General features: G+C 40.8%; 2 protein-coding genes across 2 annotated transcripts; both read right to left on the bottom strand.

Annotated features, from left to right (window-relative positions):
* Positions 1-11,916: 11,916 nt before the first annotated feature.
* LOC141630747 (uncharacterized) lies at positions 11,917-14,095 on the bottom strand. The gene is made up of 3 exons (XM_074443509.1): positions 13,523-14,095; positions 12,799-13,046; positions 11,917-12,721 (listed from the first exon to the last, which is right to left on the bottom strand). Exons 1-3 carry the CDS (start codon positions 14,093-14,095, stop codon positions 11,917-11,919), a joined length of 1,626 nt encoding a protein of 541 aa, XP_074299610.1.
* Positions 14,096-14,840: 745 nt separating this feature from the next.
* On the bottom strand, positions 14,841-15,757 carry LOC141630746 (uncharacterized). The gene is made up of 2 exons (XM_074443508.1): positions 15,375-15,757; positions 14,841-15,285 (listed from the first exon to the last, which is right to left on the bottom strand). The coding sequence occupies exons 1-2, from the start codon at positions 15,755-15,757 to the stop codon at positions 14,841-14,843; spliced, it is 828 nt and encodes a 275-aa protein (XP_074299609.1).
* Between the last annotated feature and the right edge of the window lie 585 nt (positions 15,758-16,342).

The following is a 16,342-nucleotide window of genomic DNA, read 5'->3' as shown; positions in this document are numbered from 1 at the left end:
ATTACCTTACCTTAACCACCAAGAAAACCCGTCACAAAGCCTCTCAAACCCTCACAAAAGCTGCTGGACAGCAACTATGTGCAACCGAGCCCGTCTGCCTCTCCCCCCTTTTACCCTACTTTAACTCCTTATAAATACCCTCCCTTCACCATACATTCATGGCTCTAAGTTCTCCATACATACTACCTTCACTTAAAAGCTTTAAACTCCAGAAACAAACCCTAATTGCCTCCCAAAAACCCTAGACAAAACCGACATACAAACAGAGAATCAGTTTGTGTGTCCTCTTTGAAACCATTCGTTCTCCCTTCAAACCTCCATCAAAATTCGAGTTTCTTATTCCAAATTAACCATACAACATCCATCTACACATTAGACAAAGATTTACGAGCATAATTGCCCTTGAGAGTACACGAATTCCCTCGAAAAACAGAGTGTTATACACTCTGTTTTCGCCGCTTTTCCCTGTCTGTCCAGTTCTGTTTGTGCTCGTTTTTCGTGCCCAATAACTCAAAACGAGCAGGGATTGTTTTAAGATCTCTGTTCTCCTCTCTTTCTAGTTTTCAAAACATCTTTTAAATCGAATTTTCACCATGAAACGAGAGAGAAATCGCAGTTTGAAAGTTGCTGTCCAGATTTGCAAAATACGTGTTGTTTGCTTTGTTTCTTCGTCGACGACGGCCTCTCGAGATAAAATCTACCATCGATTACGACCCAAGACGGTGTCAACGATACATGTAGGTTGAGGGTATATCAAATCCTCCTCTTCTCCCTTTTATTTCATTTTTTTTATGTTTGTTTTTTTTATTGTTTCGTTTTATTTTGTTTATCGATTGTTACCATTAACTATGAAACTAGTTTAGTCCGAGTATGAGTTAAAGTACCACCATGAACACCCGCGTTGACTTGAGATGGGAAAGAAACTGCTACATCAGTCGGTCGTAACCCCTGTCTCATTTACATATCCTCGTGTTCAAGGTAGGGCATTAATAAAACAAATTCTAACTTCGCTCTTCGCTTTTGACCCCTCTTTTGTTTCGTGTAATTCGACCCACCCTAGGACCCGTCACATGTTAGTATGATCTCTGATTGTTAACATATAACTCGTTTAGATGACATTAGATCAATTTAATAACCTAATTAGACACGTTAGGGTACATCGACATAGCTTTTAAAAATCAACTAACAATTCTATAACCTAATTGAACGCATCTCTCTTTTCACTCTATTTCTTGCTAGCATAGGAGTGCGTGATTAGCACCTTCCTATTAACACTCGATGAGTAGCGTTAATATCGTAACTTCTTGACCTAACTTGACCCCTTTAGGCCGTGTAGAATACACATTTGCAAGACATCTTTTCAATCGATCAACGTCGTTTCTAACTTATTTTCTAGCCCGCTTTCGAACTTGTTTCGCAATCAATTGATCTAACTAATGAACCTGGCCTAGGACCTAGGGTAGCCGTGTCTGGAGTGGCCATGGCTTGGCCGTGTCCTTTGGTCTTTCTTGTTTCGTTTGTTTCACATCGTTTGTTCTTTATTGTTTTGTCGCTTGTAATTTATCGTTTGTTCATCGAGTTGTAATTTTCAAGTTAGCTTTCTTTTATCGAGTCAAAACCTCTTCCAAAAACCTTAGTCTTGTTTGGTTAGATGGTTGTGCCCCAATGCGTGTAAGAGCGTAGTAAATCGCATGTTGTTTAAAGCAACATGGCCCGATTTATGCTAATGCATGCTTTGGTGCGTAGCCCTATGTCTAATTCGATGAGATTAAGTGAAAGCACACATTACGAGGAGTGACCCAAGGCCGTGAGTCATGTAAGCCGTAGGCCACCCCTTTGTGCACGTTTTCCTAGGCCGAATGGCCGTGTAATGTGTCGTGTACGGTTTTGTGTATAGCATTGTATTTTAGATCGAGTTGTATCTTTAATTTCTCGTTGTGTCGGCATGAAATGCCTGGGTTGTAATAGGGTAGATCCCAACGGCTCCCCCATTCCCCCTAAGCCTTGTTTGCTTTGTTTTGTATGTTGTTAGATCAATCAACCCACATGCTAAATTACAACTTTGACAAAGTTAGTTTAGTTGCATCTAAAACGACATAGAAATTGTTGTCACATGTTAGGTTTTTAAAACGATGTTTGCATATCATATATCGCAGTAGCTATGACCTTGTTTGAAATCCGATACTTGACTTAGTAGAGGCCGTTATTGACGGGCGGGGTTAGGTGTCCTTATGGGCTTCCTAACACGTACCCTCACCCCTTACTCAAGATCTATGGTTTGTGGATCCGTCTAAATACCATTGGATTACGAGAGTCATTCAAATCGAGTGATATAGGGTACAAGTCTTTATCTTTAATCACTCGTAGTCAATTGGCTTTATGCTTTTCGACGAAAGGTGTAAAGTTGACTTGAACGGTTCCAAGTTCCCATAAAACTTGGTGGCGACTCTAATTTGTCTTAATTCGATTCGAAAGAACCTCGAGTCGATTATGCCTAGTGTGGATCCCGAGGACGCAGTTCCCGAGGGCCTTGTCCACAGATAGCCTGGCTCCGTACCAAGCGAAAATCGAGGAACTAGAAAAGTTGTTCGCCGATGTCAAATACGTGCACCTCCCCAGAGATGAAAACCAGTTTGCTGATGCACTATCAAAGCTAGCTGCTCTGATCAACATACCTGATCATATGGATACTATGCCAATATGTGTCGAACGAAGATCATCACCTGCTTAAGTTAATGTAATCGGAGACACAGAAGAAACCGAGGTTGAACCTTGGTATCATGCTATTCTGAAATTTAAAGAATCAGGAGAGTATCCACCCGACATGGATAGCCGCGGAAAGCGCGCTATTCGAATGCTAGCCGCTCAGTTCGTTAGAACTAATGATGGACAATTATACAAAAAGACCGCGCAAAATGTCCTTCTGCGATGCATAGACTCACCAACTGCAAAAAGAGTCATGGAAGAAGTCCATGACGGGAATGTGGCCCACACATGAATGCCTATATGCTAGTGCGCAAAATCATGAGATTAGGGTATTATTGGACCATGATGGAGACAGATTGTCGCAAATATGTCAGACATTGCCATAATTGCCAAATCTTTGCGAACATACAACACGTGCCACCATCACTATTGTATACTTTGACATCACCATGGCCTTTCTCAACATGGGGAATCGACATTATTGGAAAGGTCAACCCATCTGGAACAGGTGGGCATTGTTTCATGCTAGTCGCCATCGATTACTTCACGAAGTGGGTAGAAGTGAAATCATACAAAGTACTACAAGCGAAGCAGGTAGCAAAGTTCATTCAGAATGAAATCATTTGCAGATATGGGGTGCCGCATGAGTTCATTAGCGACCATGGCACTCACTTCCAGGCTGAAACTGCTGTGATACTTGAAAAGTATAAAATCAAGCACCACAAGTCGTCACCTTATCGACCTCAAACAAATGGCGCGGTGGAAGCCGCCAACAAGACAATCACTGTGATTCTCAGGAAAATGACCGACAATTATCGCGAATGGCTAGAGAAGATACCGTTCGCACTATCGGGATACAGGACGTCTATTCGCACAGCCACTGGAGCAACTCCGTTCTATTTGACATATGGGATGGAAGCAGTTCAGCCCATCGAATTAGAGGTACCTTCTTTAAGGATCCTGTTAGAAAGTCAGGTCCCTGAAGCTGACCGACTGCAAGCCAGGTATGATTCCTTGGTCATGCTCGACGAGCGACGGTTAAATGCGCTACACCATGTTCAACTCTATCAGAAAAGGATACAAAGGGCATTTAACAAGAAGGTGAAACCTCGAGGAATAAAGGATGGGGATTTGGTCCTAAAGTCTGTTCGCGCCTTACTACCAATCGACCGAGGGAAAATTCAAGCCGAACCCCAGCCGGTCCTTACAGTAAAGAAAGTATTATCGGGAGGCGTAGTCGGACTAACGAGATCTAGATGCAAACGACTTTGCAAATCCGGCGAATTTGGATCAATCAAGAAATACTATCCTTAGAACTCATTCTCAATGTCGTAAAATAAAATTTTGAATTGCAGTGCTCGTGAGCGAGTCTAGGCCGCGGCACTTTTGCTTCGCTGCTTTTTGTGCGTTATAAACTGATAGTTGTAGCGCATTTGTTTTGTGGAACTACGAGCTCGGTTTGATTCTGTTGATAACGATATACGTAGGCGACTCTTTATAAGAGTACAACCGACCCTTCCTTTAATAAAATGAAATTTTATGCGTAAATCTGGGAATTTTTAATAAATAATAAGTCTTATTAAAATCGGGCGATGCCCATTACAACCTTCAAAAAAAAAAAAAAAAAAAAACAGCCAGCAACAAATAATAAGTAGTAGTATTAAATAATAAATTGGAGTCGAAGGCTCCTACATCTTCCTTTTCCCTTTGCCTTTTGGGTCACGCGACCGAGGCTCCTGCGGAGGAGGAGTAGTCGCGTTCTGTCTAGCGCGCTTCTTAGGAGGGATCATCATTTCCTCCCGAGGGCCTAGCCTATCTTTTGCACTCGGGCGGGCCAAGTCTCCCTTCCGTGGCGAGCCGAGTATGCCTTTGAACCCAACTGTTTCCACACACGACACACTGAGTCGATCTTAGAAGTTTTCTCGGTCTTAGCTTCGAGTCCGGATGCAAACGAAAGATCGTTAGCGAAAAAGTCGCGATCAAGTTTACGCCTTTGTCATAATATTTAATGTCGACAAGCTCATCCTTCCGACACAAATCCTTGCCTGAATCAGTTTTCTCATTAAGCCACTTAGTATAAGACGGGGATACCCAGGTAGTCTGAGGGCGCGCAGACACGTACCAGAGACGCCTTTGGTGCCACCTCTCGAGCCAGTCATCACATATAGAGGGATGTAGCTCTCTTGCTCGTCCCAGAACAGCCTCGCACTTGGGAATTACTTGTCTACGGCCCATCTGACACAGAACGCGATCGGGGTAAATGTGAATAGACCTTTCCAAACCCAGTAATTGCAAACGTCTGGTCTTATCATGTTCCGGAAGGATAGTAAAAGATTTGAGGCGAAGCCAAGGCATAAACCAGCAAATAGGGCGACCTCCCCCTTCTGTCATCTTGTTTCGCCAATAAGCAAGGTCATTTTGATGCTCGTCTTCATACCGCTTAGCACGCATAGTCAGCATACGGGCGAGGTACGAGTTTGGCTCACGCGGCGGGGCAAAGAGCCAAAATCTCTCACAAAGCCACACCTGCAAAAAGAAAAAAAAAGAAAAAAAACGTGAAAAAAAAAAGAAAACGAAAAAAAAAAGAACGAAGAAAAGCGAAGAGAAAGAAAAACGAGAAAAAGAAAAAAGAAAAAAAGAGAAAAAAGAAAAAAAGAAAACGAGAAAGAAAAAAAAAGGAAAAAAAAGGAAAAAAAAAGAAAGAAAAAAGACAACAGAAGCACAGTCGTGGCAGAATGCAGCAAAATCGTGGCAGAATGCAACAAAATCGGGGCAGAAACACAGAATTGTGGCAGAAATCGTGGCAAAATATAGATAAATCGTGGCAATAAGACAAGAATTGTGGTAAAAAAAATCAAGAACGCGAAATCAAGAGGATAGATTTTGTTACCTGCAATAGACGGGAGCATCCCGACCAATGAGCACCAAGGTTCATTTTCTTAGCATCTAAACCCCTGATGGTTTCAGCAAGAATAATCCAGGAAGGGTTATGTCCCGTCTCCATCTGAGACACAATAGGCAGAAGCTTCGCTTGTCCTACGCAAGTTGTCTTGTTCATCCTACCTTCGAAGGCATAAAGATGTAACATGATCAATCCAAATGCCCTACGGTAGTACGTTGGCAGTGAAGTACTGTTTCGCAAGATGCAAAATTTCCGATGAATAGCAAGAAGGTTGACTTCGTCACCAGTAACTATATCCTCAGACTCCGTCCTGGAGAGGCCAAGACAGTCTAGATATATTCCACGCCACCCCGAATGAAATTTTGGTATAGCCGGTATGGCCTCAGCATCCCATCCTCCCGGGCGAAAAACTCTTCCGGTAAAGGCGGATCTCCCCCTCGGAAAAAGCAAAGACATGGTTACGAGGATCCCAATAGCTAAGGCGTTTTCTAGCAAAGCAGGTTGAAGGCGGATCTGGCGTAAGGGAAGTAATTGCGCCAGTTGAGCGGTCTTTAATTCTTGTCTCTCTGAGACAGTGAAGTCTGTCTCCCATGCTCGCATAACACTCACTAGATTATTCATAATGATTTATGTTATTTGCACCAGTTTGGGAAAGCAGAATAAATTTTGCAGTGCAACTCTTCCTTATATATAGAAAGTATAAGGGAAGGAAACACCTAGGGCGACACCCCTAGGGTGGCGTTTTTTTGGCCGTGTGGGCCTCGGGTCGCGCGCCTCTTAGGCCCGCCCCAGTTCACACCAGTCTTTAGCACGATGCGTCGGGTTTTCGCTCATTCATCGCATCTTTTGGGCACCAGAGTGGCCAATTTACATTTCTACCCCCAGCAAGCCCATATTTGAATTAAAGCCCGTGCACACTTACGGTTTTATTTTCCTTTTTTGTTTTACGGTAGCAGGCTACGCCCACGTGGTTTACGAGTCATACAGAGTGTCTGAGTCATATTTCATGCTCACCCATCAAGGTTCGATTTCAAAAAAAAAAAATTTCAAGATTTCAAAATTCTAAAAACTTTTTGCGAATTATGGATAGGTGATCCAAGTAGTAGAACCTTTTCGGGTCGATGGCCCAATCATTCAAAATTTTCCAATTCAATTTTTGAAGGGTCGATGGCCCAACATACCAAGTGATGTTAAATTTAAACTTCGGGTCGATGGCCCAATTATTCAAAATTTTCAAATTCAATTTTCGGATCGATGACCCAGTATTTCAAATGATCCAATTTTAAGATCGATGATCCAAATGTGCTTATGTGATGATTATTGCTAGTACATTTTCTATGTTTCAAATGTAACAGGATATGCTTCAACTGGGGGCTCTAAAGTCTTCGACTTTAGAGCCATTGCAAATTCAGGCTCTGGGCCGTTGGCTTGAGAGACCATTATCAAGATGGAAAGGATGACATCCACCAAGAATTCAATTCAATTACAAGAGTAAGAAATGGAAGAATTCCGTGGTGAAAGCAAATAATGAAAGTGGCGGCAACCTCCTTGGAAAGTCCCGTCCCATTCGGACAAGCGCCCGAAAATGATAAGTTTTGGGCAAATGTCGTGAGATGATGAATTTTGGACATACGCCAGAGATGATAAACTTTGGGCATGTGTCAGCAGTTGCCGAACTACGACGCGGGTTTGATTCCGTCAGAAACGGATACGTAGGCGCCTGAGGATAAGGCTCAACCCATCATATATGCAATTTGTGGGTCGACGACCAATGACGATAATTTGACACAATAGAAGCAAGAGTCAATCCCCAACGAAGTTTCAGGTATGATCTCTTCTTATGGCTGGCGAGCTTATATACGCAATTCTAATGGACTATAAACGACCCGAAGAATCCTCAGGTCGAGAGGGACCTGGGGTATACTTTGACTTTCGCCTTGTCCAAGCCTCAGTCAAAGTGGGGGCTCTGTAGATACCCGTATCCGTCGATATTGGAATTTATAGAGAACCCGACAAACACCCGATGATGATAGGACACATGTATTTATTAGTTGTCATTGTCATTATTTGGGTTCGATTTACGATGTAGAATGAGCGTTATCGACGGAGTATTTTATTAATTTAAATGATATTTAAATTAAATGTTTTTTTAAGTAAATTCATTTTATTTTACTTTATTTTGAATCTATTTCCTCAAGTTTATTTTATTGAAAATAAAATAAATATTTGATTTGAAAAATCATTTTATGAGTATATTTGATTTGAAAAATCGTTTATTTTAATGTGTTAATCGATTTGAAAAATCGATTTAAAAATCGAAAAAACTCGTTTCAAACACGCGTTTTGGAGCTCGATTATAGCTCGGTTTTTGAGCCCGTTTTCTTTACGAGTTGGCACGAATCTCGAGTACACTAACTAACCTAGGCCTCTACCCATCCAACCCCAGTTCGAACCCCATAACCACGGCCCAAATCCCGTCCCAAACACTCCCCAACAGCCCGCATAAAACACGAGCAGCCCCCTGTTTTGCGTGCTAAATCCCGAGCCCAAAACCCGCTCCAAATACCACCAAAACCCGTGCCCATTAACCCTAAACCATACCCTAGTATCCTACCCATATTACCTTAGCTTAACCACCAAGAAAACCCCTCACAAAGCCTCTCAAACCCTCACAAAAGCTGCTGGACAGCAGCTATGCGTGAATGAGCCCGTCTGCCTCTCCCCTCTAAAAACCCTACTTTAACTCCTTATAAATACCCCCCCTTTACCATACATTCATTCCTCTAAGTTCTCCATACATACTACCTTCACTTACAAGCTTTAAACTCCAGAAACAAACCCTAATTGCCTCCCAAAAACCCTAGACAAAACAGAAACAAACAGAGAATCAGTTTGTGTGTCCTCTTTGAAACCATTCGTTCTCCCTTCAAACCTCCATCAAAATTCGAGTTTCTTGTTCCAAATTAACCACACAACATCCATCTACATATTAGACAAAGATTTACGAGCCATATTGCCCTTGAGAAAACACGAATTCCCTCGAAAAACAGAGTGTTATACACTCTGTTTTCGCGGCTTTTCCCTGTCTGTCCAGTTCTGTTTGTGCTCGTTTTTCGTGCCCAATAACTAAAAACAAGCAGGGATTATTTTAAGATCTCTGTTCTCCTCTCTTTCTAGTTTTCAAAACATCTTTTAAATCGAATTTTCACCGTGAAACGACAGAGAAATCGCTGTTTGAAAGTTGATGTCCAGATTTGCAAAAAACGTGTTGTTTGCTTTGTTTCTTCGTCGACGACGGCCTCTCGAGATAAAATCTACGATCGATTACGACTCAAGACGGTTTCAACGATACATGTAGGTTGAGGGTGCATCAAATCCTCCTCTTTCTCCCTTTTATTTCGTTTTTTATGTTTGTTTATTATAGTTCGTTTTTGTTTGTTTATCGTTTTTGTTTATCGATTGTTATTATTAACTATGAAACTAGTTTAGTCCGAGTATGAGTTAAAGTACCACCATGAACACCCGCGTTGACTTGAGATGGGAAAGAAACCGCTACATCAGTCGGTCGTACACCCCCGTATCATTTACATATCCTCGTGTTCAAGGTAGGGCATTAATAAAACGATTTCTGACTCCGTTCTTCGCTTTTGACCCCTCTCTTCTCTCGTGTGATTCGACCTACCCCTGGACCATTTACATGTTAATATGACCTCTGATTGTTAACATATAACTCGTTTAGATGATATTAGATCAGTTTAATAACCTAATTAGACACTTTAGGGTACATCGACATAGCTTTTAAAACCAATTAACAATTCTGTAACTTAATTGAATACATCTCTCTCTTTCACATAATTTCTCGCTAGTATAAGAGTGCATGATTAGCACCTTCTTATTAACACTCGATGAGTTAAATCAATTAGCAAACTTGACCTAATTTGACCTCTTTAGGCCGTGTAGAATGCGCGTTTGCAAGGTATCTTTTCAAATCGATCAACGTCGTTTCTAACTTGTTTTCTAGCCCGCTTTCGAACTCGTTTCGCAATCGATTGATCTAACTAATGAACCTGACCTAGGACCTAGGGTTGGACGTGGCTTTAGGCCGTGAGGCTTGGCCGTGTCCTTTGGTCTTTCTTGTTTCGTTATTTTACATCGTTCGTTCTTTATTTGCTTTGTCGCTTGTAATTTATCGTTTGTTATCGAGTTGTAATCTTCAAGTTAGCTTTCTTTCATCGAGTCAAAACTTCTTCCAAAAAAAACCTATGTCTTGTTTGGTTAGATGGTTGTGCCCCAATGCATGTAAGAGCGTAGTAAATCGCATGTTGTTTAAAGCAACATGGCCCGATTTATGCTAATGCATGCTTTGGTGCGTGGCCTTATGTCTAATTCGATGAAATTAAGTGAAAGCACACATTACGAGGAGTGACTCAAGGCCGTGAGTCATGTAAGCCGTGGGCCACCCCTTTGTGCACGGTTTCCTAGGCCGAATGGCCGTGTATTGCGTCGTGTGTATAGCGTTGTATTTTAGATCAAGTTGTATCTTTAATTTCTTGTTGTATCGGCATGAAATGCCTGGGTTGTAATAGGGTAGATCCCAACGGCTCCCCCATTCCCATCAAGCCTTGTTTGTTTGCTTTACATGTTGCTAGATCAATCAACCCACATGCTAAATTACAACTTTGACAAATTTAGTTTAGTTGCATCTAAAACGACAAAGGAATTGTTGTCACATGTTAGGGTTTTAAAACGATGTTTGCATATCATATATCGTAGTAGCTATGACCTTGTTTGAAATCCGATACTTGACTTAGTAGAGGCCGTTATCGACGGGCGGGGTTAGGTGTCCTTATGGGCTTCCTAACACGTACCCTCACCCCTTACTCACGATCTATGGTTTGTGGATCCGTCTAAATACCATTGGATTACGAGAGTCATTCAAATCGAGTGATATAGGGTACAAGTCTTTATCTTTAATCACTCGTAGTCGATTGGCTTTATGCTTTTCGATGAAAGGTGTAAAGGTGACTTGAACGGTTCCAAGTTCCCAAAAAACTTGGTGGCGACTCTAATTTGTCTTAATTCGATTCGAAAGAACCTCGAGTCGATTATTCCTAGTATGGATCCCGAGGACGCAGTTCCCGAGGGCCTTGTCCACAAACCTACACACAACCGCTGGGCTCGAATGTAGGTCGAACTAAAAGAAGAAGTTCCAGGGATTACATTCGAGCTACATTCAAGTTGCAAATGACTATACGTTATTCTGCTACATTCGAGTGACGTTCGGGCTACATTCGAGGTCTGTACTTACATTTGACCTAGATGTAGCTCGCCTTATTATTGATCGTTTTATTATTTCACTCGGTTTGGTGCCGGGATTCGGTATTTTTGACTTTTATATTTAGTTGACTTTTTAGAGAGTATTTAAGCAAGATTTCAGTTTTAGTAAGACTTATGCAATTTTCTTAGAAAAACCTAACATCGGTTAACAACCGTTATGCAAGGCTAATTCTCTCCTTCTTGATTCAAACTAGTTGAAACTCTGGTAATTTCTTGTGAGATTATTAATCTTTTGCATTATCTTGAGTATTGTTTGATTCCTTGTTTTAATTTTTGTTTTGATATTCATCTTGATTAGGTATACAACTAATTAGGGTTTATATTAACTCATATGCTAGATTCGATTAAATGCTCAGTTTGCTATATTAATCTTATCGTGGTAGCAACTGTGATTAAATTATCGTACTCAGTTTGTCGTAATGGAATTAAACTTGTGATTTGAATATCGAGAGCGTTGTTGGTATTAATTAGCCTTTTCTCGGTTGATTGAATGTTTCTAATTACTTGAACGTGAATTGCGTGATTTGGATTAGTAATAGAAAGGTGATTAAAGGCAGCCGATTTGACTTTCTTCGCTAAAATTAGATGAGAAATTGATATTTGATAAAATTTAACTTTATTAGATATCGCAATATATTGCTCAAGATTGGTACTTGATTGTAGTCGATGATCGAGTCATCATTACTTGGTAGTGAATTCGAATTTGAGTCAAGATTCTTCTCATTATCTCCCCCGGTCAGTTACTACGATTCTTAATTTAGTTAAGGATCGCTCTTTTCTACACTTTAATTTAATTTAAAATTCATCCAATTCCTTGTGGTTCGACCCTTATTTCTGCTTTACTACTTGTTTAGTATCAAGGTTTTAAGTGATATAAATTGTTAATTTGAGGCAATACGACTTTAGCCTGTCAGTTCTCAACTTTCTATTCTAATTTTTTTTTTTTTTTTTGACAACTGTAAATAAAGGTTCTACAATCTCATGGCCTGATAAGCCAGACCATGTTCTACAGTATTAAGTTTCCTCGGAATAAAATTAAAAGATAAGCAATGGTAGTACGCATAAAGTCTTCGCAGATTCGCCAGAAGCTGTCTAATCAGATGATTTTCCATTTCAACTCCTGCAATTTGATTAATAAGTTGTAAGCAATCCGGTGAAATATCAAGGTGAAGACATCCACGATGTTGGGCCCATAAGAGAACATCACGTACACCCAACGCTTCCGCTTGCAGTGCTGATTCAGCCCTTATTTTTAGCTGTCTGCGTAGGATCTCCATACCTGTGAAATCATAAGCCACCAATCCTACGACCGCTTCATAATCCCGTCGCCAACTAGCGTCCACCTTGACCCGAATCGCCTCACAGGTACCATGCGTGCCTATGACTCTTACCGGCTTACCTTCTCGAATCTCCGCTAGTGAATAGTTGGATTGCTCCTTCTGGCCCTTACTTTTATTATTTTGCACATCCTTCCTTTCGATATGATCGCTTAGTATCTGTACATTTTCATTAACGGCCTTAAACAGGCCATTAACTAGGAACTGCTGGTTTACCGCCATATCTTTAAAGATTACATTATTTCTTATACTCCATAAACCCCATAGGATCGCCACAAAAGAGATCACACTCCTTTCCCCCTCCTTTCTACTATAAAAGTAACGGATCCTGTTTATAATCCAATCCTTAATATCAACAGTTTCTGCATTCTCAGTTCTAATTCCAAGCTCAGAACCCGCCCAAATTAAATCGGATAATTCACGATCTCGAACAAATGATCTGCAGATTCCAATGTTTTATGACCCTCACCACACAAGCAGCAAAAGAGACTTATTTCCATATTCCGTTTCTCAAACTCAGCTCCAATGGGTAATGTGTCGGTAAGGATCTTCCATATGAGAATTTTCCAGTTGCTGGGAATCGGTAGATGCCACAGTTTCTTCCTGCAAAACTCCCTACCCTTATCTCCAATCCGGTTCTTATCCTTCTGAGATCCTCTTTTTTCCATGTAATCTCCAAAGATTAACCCATACCCGCTCTTAAAACTATATATTCCGTCCTTTTTAAGTGGCCAGTAAACCTCGTCCTTTACCCTTTGCTCCCCCTACAGGAATGGCGAGAATCCTAGCCGTAAAGTCATCAGTAAACAATGATCGCACTAACTGCTCATCCCATTTATGTCTTTCCTGCATCAGGTGTCCAAACATTCAAACATGACTCTGTCCCTGGTTTCCACCCTATGTTCTCCATAATAACCTCAAGCCCATAAAGGATGCTTCTAAATCCCCACGATGTACCTGAGCCCTTAAGGGGTTTCATTCCATTCATAGAAACACTTCCTCCAAAGGCCTTCTTTCGAAAAATCTTACAGAAGAAAGATGATTCCCCTGACACTAATCTTCATCCATGCTTTGCCACTAACGCTTGATTAAGGCATTCAATATTACGAATCCCTAACCCACCTCTACTCTTTGGTAAGCTTAGAAAATTTTTGCTACACCAGGGTACATTTTTTCCTAATCTGCATCTCGTCCACCAAAATTGTGCCAAAAGAGAGTTAATCTTTCTTGCCACACTTACCGGTACTTTGCACACCGATAGAAAGTAATTGGAGAGATTGGAGAGGACTGATGAGATTAAAGTAAGTCGTCCCGCTGGTGACAGAAAAATTCCATTCCACGACGAGATCCTCCTTGTGACATGTTCTATAAGTGACTTAAAGATGTCTTGCTTCGACTCTTGAAATTCAGCCGGAATACCTAGGTATTTACCAATACCTTTATTCTTATGTATCTTCACGGATCTCATAACCTTCCGCATTCTTGCCAAAGTAGTATTAGGGCTAAAAACTATACCTGACTTTTCCAAATTAAGCCTTTGCCCTGAAACTTCGCAGTACTCCTTAATGAGCTTCATAAGATGTGTAGCCGTCTCCCCTTTATCATGAAAAAAGAACACCGAATCGTCCGCAAAAAAGAGGTGGGTGAGCTGATCGACCCCTCTACACAATTTGAGCCCATGAATCAGTCCTGTTTCTTGAACTTGTTCAATACTCCTTGAGAGCACTTCCATGCATAGGATAAATAGATACGGTGACAAAGGATCACCCTGCCTCAAGCCACATTTTGGCTTAAGCTGAGGGAGGGGTCCCATTAAGAAGAACCTCTTAACTAACTGTAGTGACGCAACTCATGATGAGATTAACCAGGCTAGGTGGGAAACCAAACTTAACAAGCACCGCCTCAAGGAAGTCCCACCTAATCCTATCATAGGCCTTACTCATATCTACTTTGAATGCACACCGTCCAAACCTCCCTTTTTTATGCTTAGATATATTATGGATTGCTTCATGTGCCAGTAATATATTATCACTGATATTCCGTCCTTGTAAGAAATCATTTTGCGTCTCATTCACCAAGCATCCCATAACCTTAGCCATTCGATTAGCAATGCACTTAGTAACAACCCGCATTATTACATTGCATAAACTTATAGGACGGTAGTCCGAAACTCCTTCAGGATTATCCGTCTTAGGGATTAGTGTGATGAAGGTTCGATTAGTCTCCCGTAAGACTCTACCCGAATTTAAGATGGATAGAACTGCTCTTGTAAAATCTCCTTTGATCATAGACCAACATTTATGATAGAAAATTGCTGGAATACCGTCCGGTCCCGGGGCTTTGAGAGGGCCCATTTCAAAAACCGCACTACGTACCTCTTTAGCCGTGAACGGCTTGGCAAGACGGTATGTGTCATGTTGTTGAACCCTTGCTTTCAGGTGATGTAATACATGTTCAAACTCATTCATATTCCTTATCTCCAATTCATCTCTGGCCGCCATATAGAGTTCCATAAAACGCTTTTGAAATTCGCTGCTCACTTTATTAACATCATAACTTCATTGCCTGTCCTCATATTTAATCCCATGTATAAAATTTCTCCATGCCCTTCCTTTTACCCAATTGAAAAAATACTTGGTACAAGTATCACCATCAACCATCCACCTCAACTTTGCACGTTGTTTCCAAAAACTCGCCACTGCTTTGGCATAATTTCTGATATCGTCATTTGCCCTACTATAAGCTTCATCACTTCCTCCCATGCATGCTATGTTCATTCCCTCTTCCAATCTTTGATCAAACTCTTCCCATTTCACTTTCCATTCGGCTTTTTTATCGAGTGTCCATTTCTTCACACTGGTTCGAACACGTGACAATTTCCTTGTAATTCGGTAAGTTGGTGATCCATTTTCAGATATAGCCCATACATTACGAATTCGCTCTAAACATTCCTCATGATCAAGTACCCAAGCATCAATCTTGTAAGGCTTTTTACTTTCACTCCTAGTAAGATTTAGGTCAATTCTATCAGGGCATGATCCGATATTTGTATTGGGTAATGTTTAATTCCCGTATTTGGAAAAGAATATAACCATTCCGTTGAACCCAAAGCTTTATCAATCCGCTCATAAACCCTTTTATCCCCCTTACGATTGTTACACCACGTAAACCTTGGTCCTTTAAACGGAATATCTACTAATTCGTTCTTTATTTTCCACATGTTAAACTCATAAGCTCCTCCAAAAGGTCTTTGACCAGAGCTAAGCTTATCACATCCATATTCAACTTGATTGAAATCCCCTACTATAAGAAAGGGGTATCTACTTGTTCCACACCATGCCTCCAAATCCATTAAAACGGAGGATCGCATACTTAAACTCGAAGATCCATAAAAAAGCACAATGTACCATAAAAGACCATTATATTTTTCGACTAGCAAAATGATAAAATTACTACAAGCCCTTACAACTTTCATCTTAGATTCCTTCCTCCATCCTACCCAAAGGCCACCCGAGGCCCCCTTTGCATCCACCCCAAAATATTTCACAAAACCCGACGACCTAAAAATAGGGAAAATTTGGCTTGCACTACATTTAGTCTCTATTAAAAACATAAAATCATAAAACTTACTACCTAATAACGCTCTTATTTTTGGAATTATAGGGAGAGCGTATTACTGATGCCCGTACAATTCCACACAAGTCCAATCATGGCGACAAAAGAGGTTGTGAAGGCCCAACTTCCGCAAAGCTATCAACATCTGGTTTAGCTTCCTTTCCATTCACAAAGGGAATGGATGATTTACTGGAGTCAATCATTATTACATCTTCAACGTTGATTCTGAAACCCAACTCTGCCTATGCGTTTGTTCCTTCTGAATACCTTCTAAAGAGTTAAGAACGATTAACACCTAAGAGGGGGAGGGGGTGAATTATGTGTACCTTTTTTTAAAAAAAAAAAGTATCCTTAACTTGGCTAATTAATTAACTTAAGCAAAGAATATTGAAGTACAAGACTTAAGAAACTTAATTGAATGTAAGTTCACAAGAAGGTACAGCAG

The sequence above is a fragment of the Silene latifolia genome, chromosome Y, assembly GCF_048544455.1.
Source record: "Silene latifolia isolate original U9 population chromosome Y, ASM4854445v1, whole genome shotgun sequence".
Lineage (NCBI taxonomy): Eukaryota > Viridiplantae > Streptophyta > Magnoliopsida > Caryophyllales > Caryophyllaceae > Silene > Silene latifolia.
This window is presented reverse-complemented; position numbering and strand designations above follow the sequence as displayed.